The following is a 16,906-nucleotide window of genomic DNA, read 5'->3' as shown; positions in this document are numbered from 1 at the left end:
TGGAGCATTTCGGACAAAATTACCCTCGATTAGTTTGGTGGTTAGCAGCAGGTATATCAATTATGGACCTCATCCAGTGATTTGAGGGTGCGTGCAGATCGCCCGCTCGCCTTGCATGGCCCATGCAATGGCATATCCCAAGGAATCAGCAGCGCATGCAAACCAATCAATTGGGAGTTTATTTTTCAACCAAATCATTGGGAGGTTGGCTCGTGTTAGGGAGGTTGCTTGATTTTAACATGAGGACGTGAGGTTTCCATGTATGTGGTGTGTTAGGAATAAGCAACTTGTATTCCCATGAGGCCATAGGCCGATATATATACATGTATAGGTGTGGAACATATGCAGGAAACCCCTTATACAACGGGATAAATACAAAGGGGTACATGACTTATATTATAACTCTAACACCCCCCCTCAAACTCATGGTGGATGAACAACACTGAGTTTGAAGAGATAAAAGCCATGTTGTGCTCTAGTCTGGGCCTTCGTCAGGAAATCCGCCAATTGTAACTCGGAAGGCACATACTGAAGAGCAATAACCTGATCCTGCACACCAGCGCACACATAGAAAGCATCAACACCAATATGCTTGGTGAGCTCATGCTTCACAGGATCGCGCGCAATGCTAATAGCACCTGTACTGTCAGATAAGAGCAGAGTCGGTGTAGTGACAGAAACACCAAAATCCTGAAGTAACCACCGTAACCAAGTCACCTCTGCCGTCAAAAGAGCCATTGCTCGCAACTCAGCCTCGGCACTCGAACGGGAAACTGCAATCTGTTTCTTCGTCTTCCAGGCAATGAGAGAACCACCAAGAAAAACACAGTAAGCAGAAAGTGAACGGCGATCTGAAGGATCACTAGCCCACGTAGCATCCGAATAGGCCTGAAGCTGTAAAGAACTGGAGCGAGGAAAGAATAGACGGTGAGAGATCGTGCCCCGAAGATATCGGAGAACACGAAGGAGATGACTATAGTGAACCGATGTGGGAGCAGAGACAAACTGACTCAGAATATGAACCGGATAAGAGATGTCCGGACGAGTGACAGCTAGATAGACAAGACTGCCAACAAGATGACGATAACGCGTCGGGTCAGGGAGAGGATCACCATCAGTAGCACGGAGGTGAACATTGAGCTCCATAGGAGTCTCAACAATGCGCTCGTCAGTAAGAGCAGCACGAGCAAGAAGATCCTGGATATACTTTTCCTGGGATATAAAAAAGCCATCAGAGGTAGAAGAGACTTCAATCCCAAGAAAGTAGCGAAGAGGTCCAAGATCAGACATAAGAAACTGCTCACTAAGACGGGCCTTTACAAAGGCAATATACTCGGGGTCATCCCCAGTGATGATCATGTCATCAACATAGAGAAGAAGAAGAGTCCGACCACGAGGAGAAAGGTGAATAAACAATGCTGGATCATGAGCACTTGCTGAAAAACCAGCGGCAGTGACCACAGAGGCAAAACGCTCAAACCAGGCGCGGGGGGCTTGCTTAAGGCCATAGAGAGAGCGACGAAGACGACATACCATGCCATCAGGAACAGAATACCCAGGTGGTGGCTGCATGTACACCTCACGCACCTCACCATTAAGAAAGGCATTCTTAACATCAAGCTGAGATATAGACCAGTGGCGTGCAGAAGCAACGGCAAGAAGTGTACGAACAGTGGTCATATGGGCCACAGGAGCAAAAGTCTCGTCATAATCACGACCATGCTCCTGCTGAAAACCACAAGCACAAGACGAGCTTTGTGACGCAAGAGAACCATCAGAGCGAGTCTTAACCTTGTAGACCCACTTACAAGTGATGGGACGGACTCCGGGAGGAAGAGAAACAAGATCCCAGGTACCAGTGCGTTCAGGAGCAGCAATCTCCTCTGCCATCGCAAACTGCCATTCAGGATGAACAACAGCCTGACGATAAGAAGTCGGCTCAAGAACAGCAGCACCAGCGGTGGGAAATCCAAAGCGATCAACAGGCGGACGAGGACGAGAACGCAAGCCATAAGTAGGCTGAGAGGAAGATGACGACTCATCCACGGAGGCATCCACAGGTCATGAAAAAGATGGAACAATAGAAGGAGGAATCGCCAAGGTAGAATCGGGGGGTGGCGACGAAGAAGTCACCAGAGATGAAGGTGTAGAATCCGGTGACATGCTAGGCGAGGAGACCGGGGAAGAGGGTGGCTGCAAATCGACGAGAGGTGGAGAAGCAGAGGGAGTGGAACGAATAGGCACAGGCTCGACGGGGGTGATAGGTGAGTCAGGAAAAGGGAGGAAAGAGGTATCCTCCACTGAAAAAGTCGAGGAAGATGAGCGTGGGTAGAAGGGACGAGACTCATCAAAAGTCACGTCTCGAGAGATACGCATCCGACGACCGATAGGATCCCAACAACGATAGCCCTTATGCTCATCACTGTAGCCTAAGAAGACACACTCAACAGACTGAGCGGTCAGTTTGGTGCGTTCGCGAGGGGCAAGAAGAACATAGCAAACACAACCAAACAAGCGAAGCATCGAATAATCGGGAGAACGATCAAAAAGACGCTCGAAAGGAACACCACCCTGTAGAACAGCGAAAGGCCGTATATTGATAAGATGGGTGGAGGTGGAGACGGCCTCAGCCCAAAAATGAGGCGGGAGAGAGGCAGCAATCATCAATGCACGAGCCGTCTCAAGAAGATGTCGATGCTTTCGCTCAGCCACACCATTCTGAGCATGAGCACCAGGACAAGAGAATTGAGAGAGAGTTCCTTGCTCAGCAAGAACACCACGCAACATCTTAGAGATATACTCGCCAGCGGAGTCAGCACGAAAAACACGAATGGGTGAAGAGAACTGAGTATGAACCATGGCAGCAAAACGCTTATAAATAGACAACACCTCACTACGAGAAGTCATGAAATAAAGCCATGTGTAACGAGAGAAATCATCTATGAAAATAATATAGTATTTATGACCACCTTTCGAAGCGAAAGGAGCCGGACCCCATACATCAGAATGGACTAAATCGAAAGGACGCTTAGACACTGACTCACTATGTGAATATGGTAACTGAATCTGCTTGCCAAGACGACAACCCTGACACTCTAAAGAGACATCTCCTGAGACAGACCCCAGAAGACCTCGACGAACTAAAGACGACAACCGAGAACCACACAGATGACCAAGTCGATGATGCCACTGCTTGAAGGAACCAGTAACGGAGGCGACTGAAGCGGAGGAACTGGCGATGGTGGTGGCAGCGGAAGGAACATGAAGCCAGTCCAACTCCCAAAGACCCTGAGAATCACGGCGGCGAGGGCCAGCCCCAACCAGAGTGTGCGTGCGACGGTCCTGGACAGAACAAGAGTCAACGTCAAGGATGACGCGACAACCAGAATCAGTAAGTTGACCAGCAGAAAACAGATTCATGGTAAGTCGAGGAACATGAGCAACATCAGGAACAGAATAAGGAGTGGAAAGATTGCCTCTACTAGCAACAGAAAGTGGAGTACCATCAGCAGTGAAGACATGAACAGGAGAATCCAGCGATCGAAGAGAGGACAAAGTGGAAGAATGAGAAGACATATGAAAAGAAGCTCCAGAGTCCAGAACCCATGGGGATGTACCTGACTGTGTAGAGGGCGGTTGCTCAGTGCGGGAAGCATCAGTCACAGAACCAGCAGTACCCGTCGAGGAAGAACCTGAAGCCGCGAGCAGACGCTTAAGTCTCAGAATATCCTGCTCAGTCAAAGCAATGGCTGAAGCTGTCGAGGTAGATGACGAAGTCCCTGAAGATGATGATCGCGCCTTGCGCAGGTGTTTCCTCTTCGTGTAGCACTGGGACTCAATATGACCATCATTGTTGCAGTAGTCACAATGTGGACGAGGGCGACCTGAGCCTCCAGAAGGAGTGGGCAAGAGCGGCGGAGCACTCGAGCGAGAAGGGGTCGGTGCAGCAGGTGGCGTGGAAGAAGCCCGAGTAGCGAGCACAGAGGGAACCTCCAGCAAACCAGCACCACGTAAGCGAGTCTCCTCAGCACGAATCTCAGAAAGCGCCTCCATGAGAGAAATACGGCCACGAGCAAACAACTGAGCACGCCGGGGCTCAAACTCCTTACGGAGCCGAGACAGGAACTCGTAGACGCGATGAAACTCCAAATTGGCCTGGACAGCCTGGCAACAGGGGCAAGTACGACAACCAGCACTGCGGAGAGAATCAAGCTGGCGCCAGATAGCAGAACTCTGTGCATAGAAGTCATCAACAGTAGAGTCACCCTGCTGAAGAGCATGCTCCTGACGGACCACAGAAAGGTATAAGGCATCACCAGAGGGCTCATAGCGCTGACGAAGACGGGTCCACATCTCAAAGACAGTAGGAAGACCCAGAAACTCAGAAGCAAACTGAGGCAGAACACTAGCAGTGAGAACAGCTGCAGCACGAGCATCATCATCAAGCCACTGGGTGTAAACAGACAGAGCACCATGATACGTCTGAAGAGCCTCCTCATAAGCCAAAACCGTCTCATCATAAGCACGATCAGTAGCCTCATCAGCAAGCTTAGCCGCATCCTTGGCGGCCTGATTAGCATCCGTAGGAAGAACCAGTGGAGTCGGCGGAGTAGGGGCCACCGGAGGAACCGGACGTGGCGGACAGCAGACCTCGCCAGAAAAGAACACCCCAGAGACGGATGCCACGCATGTGAATGCGCATAAAGCCAGTGAACTCGGTGTAGTTAGTACCATCAAAGATCACCGGACAGCGAAGGACAGCAACATAGCCCGATGCAGCAGACATTTTTTTTATCAACAGGGATCAGGGAGCGGAAGGCAGTCGATCGGCTGAAGACCCGCAGCAGCCGGGGGCGAAATCAGCAGCAGGCGGGGCCGGCTGGAGCAGGGCCTGTGGGAGTCCAGGACCTGCGGCAAGGGAGCGATCGGGGCCTGCGGGACGAGATCGATCGGGCTGGCTGGAGCAGGGGTTCGATCGGGAGGTATCGATCAGGGACCTGCAGGACTAGATCGAAGCCGGCGGGACCTACGGGACAAGATCGAAGCCGGCGGGACCTGCGGGACGAGATCAAAGCCGGCGGGAGCAGGAGATAGATCGGGGGCCTGCGAGACGAGATCGAGCGGGGACGCTTCGAGCGGCCCGGTTGGAGAGCGATCGGGATGTAGAGACGGATCAAACGCACGAGTTGCAGCGTGCAAAAAATTGACCTAGCTCTAATACCATGTTAGGAATAAGCAACTTGTATTCCCATGAGGCCATAGGCTGATATATATATACATGTACAGGTGTGGAACATATGTAGGAAACCCCTTATACAACGGGATAAATACAAAGGGGTACATGACTTATATTATAACTCTAACATGGTGGAGGGGTAAAAACGGGATTATGTGCGATTACAACAAATGCACCTTACATTGTGGAATTTTAGTACTCCCTCCGATCCAAAAAAGTGTCGTGGTTTAGTTCAAGAACTAAAACCACGACACTTTTTTTAGATCGGAGGGAGTACGAAACTAGTAAGATGTAGATGCTACGGAAGTGAAACGACATCCGCGGATGCCGACGTCGTCAGCCGGCAAGAGCCCGACAAGCTTTAGCCCGAAGCACCGCCCAACAACACACCCTCACGCTCCGCACCTCCATTGACTCGCACGCCCCTAGCGTCGTGGCAGCGCCACCACCACAGTGGAGCCATCTACCTCACCGCCGGTACGCCGACAAGTCAGATCCTGCTAGCACCAGCCAGATCCAGCGCCCAGACACCTATGCCGCACGAAGGAGACAACGCCCACTTCGCCGTTGATCTGCAACCAGCCCGCGATCAACCAGCCCACGCAGGGAGGGGCCGCCACCCCACTCCATCTCGCCAGATCGGGACTCCACGTCCATGTCTCGCTGCAGCCCCAACACTAGCCGTTGGCTTCGCGTGGCTGGATTGGAGGAGCACCACACAACTGCCAGATCAAAGCCTTCGGGACGCCACCACCAGACTCGCCGGTGCACATAGGCAGAAGGGCCGAGCCTCCCATAGCTGAGGACGCACGCTGCAGCCGCCCCAGCTCCCAAACCTCCGAGCCGGATGTGCCAGATCCGTGCCGCTCAGAGGCCATCGCGCCGGCCTAGCAATGGCGCGCCACCACTGCAGCCATTCGCTGTCGGCGAGAGAGCTCGGGGACCGCCTCCTGGCGCCCAACCTCGCGTCGCACACCAAGCCGTGGAGGGCTAGCCACTACGCGCCACCAAGCGAGGGAATCTTGCCGCCGCCGGCTGCCGCACGGGTTTTGCCCGGCAGTGTCGCCTGACGGCTGCGTGGGGGCGGGTATTCAGAGGGGGGTGGCAGCGGGTTAGGTTTCGCTCGAGCCGGCCCCTTGGAGAGTGATGCGAGGGATCTATATCCTATGTTTCTAATGCCAAAGTTCAGGACTGTAGTACGTTCAATAGGTTAGCAAAATTCAACATTTGAGATCTCTCCACATTTTAGTATCCCATTTAATATTGTATGCCCCGTTAACAACATTCTTAAAAAGTGTATGCTTATAGATTTGAGCAAACTTGAAATCAACATGAGCTAGCCTACCATGCATGCATGATATATATTCAACATGGCAGTAGGAAGTTTACCGAAAAAGGCTTTGGCCCCGCTTTATAGATAAAGCAAACCGCCACAAAGCAGTACACGAGAAGGTTCACACCACACACACACGTCTCACAACACAAAGTACAAGAGGTTCTGCTGAGGGCACAGCTCAACAAGCCCAAATTAAAAACAAGGGAGCCGGAGAGGGAGCCCGGCCCCTAATCCGGCTCGGGAGGTGGCGGAGGGAGCGGCGGCGACAAACGGACAACCATCGAGCGAAGGTCAGCGATGAAGGCAAAGATGGCGTCACGGTCCTGGGGGCGGCTAAGCGGCCGCCAAAGCTGCAAGTAACCAGACAGTTTGAAGAGGGCGTCAGTAGCATGTCGAAGCGGAATGTGCTGAATCACAAGTCTATTGCGGATCGTCCAGAGGGTCCAAGCGAGGGTCCCAATCTACAGCCACCTAATGTGGCGAGAATGCGGGGGGGGGGGGGGGGGAGGCCTGGAGTTCAGCGAACATGTCGGGGAAATTGGTGTGGCACCTGCTACCAACCAACCCCAAAGAAATTGGGCGGACACACAAGAGAAGATGTGATTCGAGTCTTCGGGGACACCACAGAGCGGACAAAGGCCACTACCCGGGCCATTGCGCTTACGGACCTCCGCACCGGACGGAATCCGTCCGCGAATCCATTGCCACATGAAGATCCGGATCTTCAGGGGAAGGCGGACTGGCCAAACCACTGCAAGGGGAGGGGGGCGGAGGAGGGGGCAATGGCCCGGTAAAGGGATTTGGTGGAGAACTGTCCCGACGGCTCCAGGCGCCACCTAACGAGATCCGGGCCAGCGTCAACTAGAGGCTCGTGGAGGGCAAGGCAGTCAAGCAGCTCCTGCCAGGCGGCAACATCCGGAGGCCCAAATGGTCTTCGGAAGGCGAGGCGCCCTAAGTCAATAAGGGCCCTCTCAACAGAGATCCTAGGATCAACGGCGATGGAGAAGAGGTCGGGGAAGCGCGCAGCGAAGGGGGAGTCTCCCGCCCAACGGTCAAACCAGAATAGAGTCGCAGCACCAGAACCAACCGAGATGGATGTCCCAATGTGAAGCACCGGGAGCAGTTGGATGACCGACTGCCAGAACTGGGAGCCGCCAGATCTCTGGCAGAAGGCGAGGGGCTGCCCACGTAGGTATTTGTTTCGGATAATGTCTAATCAGAGGCCACCTTGCCCTTGTGCAATCCGCCAAAGCCATCGGGATAATAGGGCGATGTTCATGCGCTTAGAGCACATGATCCCAAGGCCCCCTTGCTCCCGAGGCTTGCAGATGTCTGGCCAGCTGACCATATGGTATTTCTGTTTATTGTTGTCGCCCGCCTAGTAGAAACGGGACTGGACTTTGGCGATCTCGTGATGCAGAGATTCGTGCAAGCTATAGAAGCTCATGAGGAACAAGAGGAGACTGGACAGGGATGAGTTTATGAGAATCGTGCGGGCCGCCTTAGACAGCCACCTCCGCTGCCAAGGCTCAATACGCGTCTGCAGCTTTGCCACGATTGGGCGCAAGTCAGCCACGGCATAGCGGAGGGCTTCGGGGCTGGAGTCCCTAAAGAGAGATCTGAAGGATTGGAGTATCACCAATGGAGTATCACCAAAGAACTAGCCATGGACTGGGGTGCGTGGAAGCTTGCTATCCATGTGCAAGAACCATGAGTTGGTCGCAAGATCCTATGGGTTTCAACCCTAGCCTACCCCAACTTGTTTGAGATTAAAGGCTTTGTTATTGTTGTTGTTGTTGCAGAAACCGTGGCCCTGCCAAGGGAAAACCCCAAGCGCTGGGACACCCAATTCTCATACAGCCTACAACCCAATGATATAGTCTTCGACGTGGTCACTGTCTCGGCCGTAGAGCTGAAGCTGCAGTGGATCCTCACGACGCCCACGGCCGCCGGCAAGAAGATCGACAGGAAGGAAACCTTGGGCAGTGCCATCAGTGCGGATGCGCTGCCAACGACCGGTGGCGGCTCCACGTGGACCTAAGAAGGGGCGGTAGGGGAGGCTAGCGGATTTGCAACTCCTGGCAGTGACCAGATAGAGCTGCCGCGCCGGGCTGCAGCGCTGGCTGTAGTAACCGCCTTTGCTGGTAGGTCATTGGTGGAGGACATGGGGAAGATGAGGTTGATGCAATCGGCGTCTGACGGTGTGGAAGGGGGTCAGCACCGTGTCTGTCGGTGCATAATACAGGCAAACCCCATGATAGGGTTGCTTATGGGGCACAGTACGCATAGAGGATCAGAATAGGGTGCACATGAGATGAACGATTTTACGTAGGTTCAGGCCCTCGCGGTGGAGGTAATACCCTACATCCTGCATGTCTGATTGTATTGATTGGTGTCTCATATGAGAGATCTTGACATAGATTGGATGCTGACTTTGGAGCCCCCTACCCCCCCCCCCCCTTATATATGTGAACAAGGGGTAGGGTTACATGAGCCCAAGTCGGTTTACATAGTAGAGTCCTATCAGATCTATTGATACATGTATGTTGGAGTACAAGTTAAGGTCGCCCCTGGTGGGCCAACAGTCGGCTTGGTGGGCCGGTCTTGGGAGGCCTGCTGGCACGGCAAGGGGCTTGGCCTATAGCTGCGCCCTAAGGCCGATCTGGCAACCGACTTCCCCGGAGGTTGGATACCCCTGGTACTGTGTACCGTCAGTAGCCCTTGAGTCCGTCATGAGCTCGGCTGCATCTGGGTCGATGTCGAACTGAATGCGCCATCTTGGTATGCTTGGCGTGGTCTTGATGGAGTCCTAAGTATCCTTGGGAGGAAAAATGATCTTCGCCTTGAAGAGGTTGGAGATAACACGACCTGTCGGGCTCGTCAGGAGGAAATCGAGGAAAACCGTGCATGGTGTGCAAGGTGTCCGACCTCCCTATCTTTGTTGTTGGAGACATCCGGTTTCACAAAAACCATCTTAAAAAATGTCGAAATGAGCGAAGCATGAACAGGGCGGTTTTCTTGCCCTTTGTAGATATTGGGAGCCCGATAGTGCACCTGGTGGGTGTAGCCCCTGACCGACTTGCGGAGTAGGGCGAAGGGTCTTCGTTAACTTCTCAAAGGCAAGCCATGCGCCGGCTCGATCGTGGGGCGGGAACTGTCGTGATCTGTTGGGCTTAGATGCCCGAAGGGGAAACCGAAGCCATCGGGTAAGGGTGCTCAGAGTTGCAAGTTGCAACAACCAGATCGCACCTGATCTGGAAGCACCCGTCCTTGTTCCGGCATCCACATCAGAATCCCTGCGCCGCTTCCACCGCTTCCACCGCTCGGCTGCTGCCCCTACGCCCAAGCGCTTCCTGGGCCGCGGCTTGTTGTGGATGAGTGCGTCAGCCAAGGTCGAGCCGCACCGCACAGTGTCCATCGAGGAACTTGCGCGGCCCTAGGTGTGCAGGATCATGACAGACCTCTGGCCGCCTCCACGCCATCTCGTGCGACTACTTGTTGAGCAACGCATGGAGAAGAGGATCGAGAGTAATTGCTGACAAATTCGGGAGGAGGGGATGGATCAGGGGAGTCGGATGGAGCGGGTGTCGTGCCACATGTGGTGGTATGTCGGCCGTCGGCATGGTCAGCCACGGCAACGACGACCCCATCGCCATGTATGTGTTCCTGCGTGCGGCTGGGATCAGACGATATGCAGCCGCACGTCTTGTGGTGGTTACCGTACTTCGACGATGACAATAGATGTGCTAGGTATATCTTGGGCGACATCGCTTATCCTGTCGTTCGTGTGGTTGTATGTAGGCACAGGTGGGGTGATCGTGGCCGGGTCGGTCCTGTGCAGTGATGGATTCGATACTACAGGGAGGGAATGACATACGTAAAAACCACCGTATGGGAGGGGATGATGTACGAAACAAATTGGGAAGAAACAATCCTCCTTTCGTCCTTTTAATATTAGGTATGGATTCAGTGGGTCCCATGGGTAGGAGAAAGAGTGAATGGGTGAGTGAACTCACCACCAACTCAAATCTTTAGAAGCAGGAGAAAGCAAGTACACTTAAGATAAAGGAACGGAGGGAGTATATGTTAAATCTTCAGGATTTTTTTTTCGTTTTGTATATTCAGTTTGAACTATCATATCATATTTGCTATCATATTCTTTAGTGTGTTTGTCAAACTTAAACTATGTTACTTCTGAATGGGTTCATAGTTTGTTTTGGTTGACTGGAGTACTTCATGTCAAATCTGTTTATGCAGGATCTTGCATTCGTTTTGGATGGTTGGGCACTCGAAATAATTCTGAAGCGTTCGCTGGAATCTTTCACTAAGCTGGCCATGATGTCAAGAACAGCAATATGCTGTCGGATGACACCTTTGCAGAAAGCACAGGTTTCCCTTTGGCTGTTTCTACCAACAGTTTTCTTACCTTTTGACATGTAAATTGGTTTTAAAAAAACTGAATGGGATGAGTATATGTCGTCTTTGGTACCGAAGATCCTCATGTTGGGCAAGATCATTTACAATTTTGATTTATTTTTCGTGATTCTACTAATGACATCCCATACTATTATAATCCACCTTGATGCAAATGGAGCCGTAGCATTCAACTGGACTTACTGGACTTTATCTCTATCTCTACTCTTATAAAAAACCGAGTTGATGATGATGGTGTGCCTGCCATCCTGCAATATAGACCGTCCGATCTATTATCTATATCCAAGGGATAGAAAGCAAACTATGGCAATTTTGCAAAAAGATACCCGCCCTCTCTCCACATTTGCATATAAGGCCTTCCCTCGTTCATCCTTATCTCACATAACCTCATTATTGAGCAATTAAAAAAGGAAGCCTCTGGAACAATCTGGCATGGTGGCCGCTGACGGCGTTGTCCATCCCCATGCCTCCGCTCAGTCCGACCACCTACCACCACCACGCCCCACTCCTCACCTTATCTCTCCTCTTTCTCGTCTCCCCCACTCCGCTCAGTCTGAGCTGTTGGGACACGGACGGCGCCATCTACGTGCTTGCGCAGGTCAGTGTCGGGGAGGATCTGCATCAGCAGTGTACGTGCTGAGTTAAGTAAACCTGCAGCTGCAGATGCCGTTAGTTTTTACACATAAGATTACTCCCTCATGGGTCAATCACAACAGATTTTTTGTAAAATAAATGCATCTTGGTGTTCCGTGCAATGCACGGGCATCTTGCTAGTGTTAATAATTACTTAATGAGGGACACAATGTAGATCCTGATAGAGAGCAAGAGTCTGAAATATTGATGTAGATCGTGATGCTACTCAATAACATATCATGCGCTGCTGCTATTTAGCTGGTCACTTGAAAACTAACTTTATTTTGCATTTGTGCAGCTTGTTGGGATCCTGAAATCATCTGGTTCTTTAACTCTAGCAATTGGTGATGGTGGTAATGATGTAAGAATGATTCAAGAGGCTAACGTTGGAGTAGGGATTAGTGGTAGGGAGGGACTGCAAGCTGCAAGAGCTGCTGATTATAGCATTGGAAGTATGCATCTTTTATTAATTTTACAGAGTTTCCTGATTTTACATTTACCTTGTAATGTGTATGTCAGTGCTGCCTTTGTATTGTTGAGCTCAGAGGTGTTCTTATGCTTGCATTATTTTAAGTTGGACACAATGTTAAACATTATGTGGTCGTCTAGAACTTTTGAAGGCTGCTTTAATCGTCTTTCTAGCTGAAGCCAGGTCCTAGAAACCCACTCCATGTCTGGCTCTGGTTTTGACCATCCAGTCTTCTGAACCCTGTATAGAGATTCCAAACTAGTGTAGGCAGAGATTGTGAATTTTCGACCTTTGTTTATCCATATGAACTGGTATCATTTTTTCATCTGAAAAAGAAAATGTCCAATGGATCATGTCTTTGTACTGAGAATCCCTACCATCTTATCCTTTTGTTGAACTCTACCTCCAAATTCCATGTACTTTTACGAAGTCTAAGTATGTATGTTTTTCCAATTGTTTTGCAGAGTTCAAGTTTCTCAGAAGGTTGATACTTGTCCATGGTCGATATTCATACAATCGCACAGCATTCATTTCGCAGTACTCCTTCTACAAGTCGCTGTTGATTTGCTTTATACAGATTCTGTGAGTCTAGCCTCCTAATGCTCTTTCCATTAGCAGTACCTCTGATTATACTGGGAAGCCACTACGTATGGACTGCTGACCTGGGTCCTATGTTAGTTTTTCCTTTTCGTCAGGGCTTTCTGGAACTAGTATCTTCAACTCGATTAGCCTGATGGCCTACAATGTTTTCTACACAAGTCTTCCGGTTATGACAATAATTTTTGACAAGGATATCTCTGAAACAACAGTTCTGCGATATCCCCAGATTTTACTTTATTCTCAAGCTGGGAGGTACAAACAGAATTTTTTTGTTCCTTCATTTTTATTTGTTGAGGCTTCTTGTAAGTGTGCTATGTAGCTGTTTTGTGGCATGACTAATATGAGTAGTTTCATTGTGTTTCCAGGCTCTTGAATCGCAGTACATTTGCTGAATGGTTTGGGCGATCGCTGTACCATGTAAAATAAACATTACTCTTTCATTCTTTTTATGTTGTACTCATTTGGGTTTCCGTATCTTGAAGAATATATTGAAGTGTAGTGGATGCAGTGGTTGGGACGTGGGTAGTAGTGAAGGTTCTGTTCAAGTATCTCTTGCTCTGTTAATGCAATCTATTGTGGACAACAAACCACTTGTTGACGAGCAGCTTGTGAGATTTTTCAGTAGGCCTGAATATGCAGTGAATAACACATACACCTATCAGTCAGTGTGCTAACCAAATGCAGTGTGCACTATTAGTACATGAAGTCGATGATTTTTTTGTCTTGATTTATTTCCTGTATGTAAATGAGTACCTAATCATGGCTCACGCATGATCCTTTACATCCACTATGCTTTAGCTGCACATGGAAATCTAATCTCATAACGAGATTTTAATCTTTTGTGGTTTCAGGCATTTGTTGTTTTCCTAATTACCATCAACGCGTATGCTGATGAGAAAAGTGATATGGAGGAACTCTCCATGGTTGCCCTGTCTGGATGCATTTGGTTGCAGGCTTTTGTGGTGACCCTGGATACTAAGTAAGTTCTCACGGTTTGTTGCTACAAGCACATCATAGCGTACTTCACTTACACTGTCTTCTGTCTTCTGTCTTCAGCTCATTCACTTGTCCACAAATCACCCTCATATGGGGGAACTTTGTAGCCTTCTACATGATCAACCTAATACTCAGTGCGGTACCAACCCTTCAGATGCACACTGTCATGTGGCATCTGTGTAATCAACCTTCATACTGGATCACCATGGCCGTGAGTCTACTGTTGTTGGTTATATATACTCTTTATAGCTATGACTGTGGCCTGACCGTTATCTATGGTGAAAATATATTTTTCCCAGCTGATTGTTGCCGCAGGAATGGGCCCGGTGCTGGCTCTCAGATACTTGAGGAACGTGTACCGACCTAGTGCCATCGATGTTCTCCAGCAAATTGAGCAAACCGACGGACATGCCCAAGCCCCGGGGAATTTGGAGTCGTCGACTGGGACCTATCTTGATTATTTACTAACCGACTTGCGTAGGAACAAGAGTTCCATCCATCAACCATTGCTTTCGGATTCTGCATCTAGCAGATGATGATGTGTTGGGTCATCAGCGGTTCAGTTCAACCTTGGTCCTTGGCAGCTAGCGCCTAGCAGTGACCGGTGTACAAGTCATGTAGCAGAGAGGCAATGACGGCCTTAGGAAATTGCACCAGCTAACAGTAAATTTTTTTTTGTGAGTAAGCTAGACATGTGATATCAGAACAATAGTTTTCCTAAGTCGTAACAGGAGGTTCCAGTTTTCTTACTGAGAGCTGTACAGTTCTGTAGCCTTTTTGTTGTCCAAATTTAAGGGTTATTTCTGCTCCGAAAGATAAGTTGCATGATGAGCCGGGTGCATGTGACAAGAATTGCACCTTTTGAGCTGGATGTGGTGATACGGCTATCCTCAGAAAACCGCACTTTCTTTTCGCATTGATCTGGCAAGCTGGTCTCATCGCGCAGACGCTGTAAGACAGAAACGGAAAAGAAAATAGACAATAATAATTGTTGGAGATAATGTTCAGATACAATGCGTTGTATAACCTGTTCTTTTGGCTTTTCTACATGACATGGAATACATAAGAGGAGATCGTTTCATCGACCACTTTACATGCCCTTGATCTATCAACTTAATTTCATTGCACATTTTAGAAGAGTGACTATGTAACCTCCGTGGGCACCTGTTGACGATCCAACGGTTAGGGAGTAAGCTCCTGCAAATTTGCATAAAGCCCATCAGGAGTCCTCTAATTGTGTGTAGACCCTGGGATTACGACTGTGCCAGGGTGCCCCGGGAGCACTTGAGTCACACTTTGTAGCATCGAGGAACGCACGTTGGTCGAGACGTGAGCTAGCGGGGAGAGTTGCGTAGCTAGGGAATCAAGCACGGGCACGCGGGATGGCCGAAACTTCACTGCAACAACTTTCCAGCGAATGGCGGCGCTATGCGAGCATCAAACTAGACACAGGGAGGCCCTTGCTTCGGTTATGATGTTGGTTTCATGGGAAATTTGAAAGGAACGGAAATGCAAGAATTTTTCGCAACATGGCCACTCCAATAACGATCGTCGTCAGCAGAATCAAGGAGGAAGCCCGCCTCTGGGCACTTGCTGGAGCCAAGCATTTGAGCCTACTTATGCCGCGAGAGTAGACCTTTTTTCTTTTTCCGCTTTGCGGCTTATGTCTAAACTTTTTTTAATTAATGAAAATGGCAAATTTTTTGCCTTGTTTAAAAAAAAACTAGATGCATTGAGAGACTTGGGAGGAGGGGATACAAAACAAGGGCGTTAGAGCATCTCCAGCCGTTGAGCCCCCCAGGAGGCATTTTTTTCGCCGCCTGAGGGGCTGCCGGCGATAATTTTAACCTGGGGTCAAAAAAGTCCACTTGTTGTCCCCCCTACCCTCTCGTCTGTCTCTCCTCTGGTCGGCCATGGAGGTGGAGGCGGCATGGCCCTGCTCCTCCTTCTCTCCACCCAACCTCGCCGCCGTCCATTCACCCCATCTCCTTCTCCCTCGCCACCTGCTTCTGCTCCTCCCTCTCGCCATTCACCTCCGGACCTGCGCTTCCCGCTGCGCCTCCCCGTCCAGGACGGCGGCAGCAGCGGCAGCCGGCTCTGCACCTTCTCCAGCGTCGCTGGAGGCCGTGTTGTGGGAGGTACTTGCCGCGAAGGCATCGGCGGAGACCACCGCAGCCTCGGCGGACGCGCTGCTACAGCAGCAGGACGCCACCAAAGAGCACGCGTGCCCAAGTCCCTCCGCGAGGGCGACGAGCGCGCCTACATGCCGCAGGTGGTGTCCATCGGCTCTCTCCACGCTGGCAAGCGGCGGCTGCATGAGATGGAGCGCCACAAGTGGCGCGCTGCACCACGGGCGCGTCACATGGATGCCGGCCAACGAGTTCGCCCAGTGCCTAGTGCTGGACGGGACCTTCGTGCTGGAGCCGTTCCGCGGCGCGCTGGACGGCGCCAAGGGGTTCGTGGACGACCTGGGTTATTCGCGGCAGACCTGCTGCTCGGGATCCAGCTGGGCCACCCGGAGCAGACGGGGGCCGTGCCAGCCTCGCCGTGCGGTTCTTCGAACCGCCGATGCCGATGGGCACGCCGCTGCACCAGAATGACCGAAGGGCGCGAAGGACGGAGGAGGCCGCCGGCGAGCGGAGCCAGGGGACGTGGAGACGCGGAGGCGCGGAGCCGGCCCGGAGCTCCTTCATCCTGCCGTCCCTGTGCGCGGCGAGGCGAGGGCGGCGGCATGCCGAGCGCAGCGAGGTGAGAGAAGGAGAAGGATAAGAGAGGAGTTGCAGCCGAGAGAGAGGGGGGATGGGTGTGTGGAGGGGAGCACGTGGGTGGGCCAGGGAGGGAAAGGGACGAGAGAGAGACGCTGGCAGGTGGGCCTGCGCATGCAAAAGGCAAACGCCTGTGTCCCTAGCTGCCCCCAGGGAGCTGGGTGTGGGGTGGGCGCGCCGACCGTAACGTTCGTCACATCCGGCTAAAAACGAGGTCTTGAATTCATGACTGGGACGTTTTTTTACAACCGACGCTAAAAAAATGCTCCTGGGGGGTTGTTGGGGAGCCTAGTGGAGATGCTCTTACCTAGAGCATGTAAGCCTCCTTGGATGCGGCGAGGAATCATCGGAGCAATGATTGTGGGCAACGGAGAACGGTATCACGATAGGTGAGCTCGAGGGTGAGGGGCTGCTCGGGTAGGACACACGAGGCTTCG

General features: G+C 51.3%; 1 protein-coding gene across 2 annotated transcripts in view; it reads left to right on the top strand.

The window, feature by feature from the left end:
* The window catches only part of LOC123045258 (phospholipid-transporting ATPase 2), a 32,910-nt gene extending 18,378 nt beyond the window's left edge, over positions 1-14,532 (top strand). For both annotated transcript variants that reach the window (XM_044468246.1, XM_044468245.1), the window contains exons 18-25: positions 10,830-10,961; positions 11,938-12,091; positions 12,573-12,690; positions 12,787-12,960; positions 13,074-13,125; positions 13,560-13,687; positions 13,765-13,915; positions 14,004-14,532. In XM_044468246.1, the coding sequence (XP_044324181.1) occupies positions 10,830-10,961; positions 11,938-12,091; positions 12,573-12,690; positions 12,787-12,960; positions 13,074-13,125; positions 13,560-13,687; positions 13,765-13,915; positions 14,004-14,240 (1,146 nt within the window). In that variant the 3' untranslated portion in view covers positions 14,241-14,532. The remainder of the gene's footprint in view (positions 1-10,829; positions 10,962-11,937; positions 12,092-12,572; positions 12,691-12,786; positions 12,961-13,073; positions 13,126-13,559; positions 13,688-13,764; positions 13,916-14,003) is intronic.
* The last annotated feature ends 2,374 nt before the right edge of the window (positions 14,533-16,906 follow it).

Source organism: Triticum aestivum, chromosome 2B (genome assembly GCF_018294505.1).
Source record: "Triticum aestivum cultivar Chinese Spring chromosome 2B, IWGSC CS RefSeq v2.1, whole genome shotgun sequence".
In the NCBI taxonomy this organism is placed as follows: domain Eukaryota; kingdom Viridiplantae; phylum Streptophyta; class Magnoliopsida; order Poales; family Poaceae; genus Triticum; species Triticum aestivum.
Note: the sequence above shows the minus strand (reverse complement) of the source record. Positions and strands in the feature narration are given on the sequence as shown.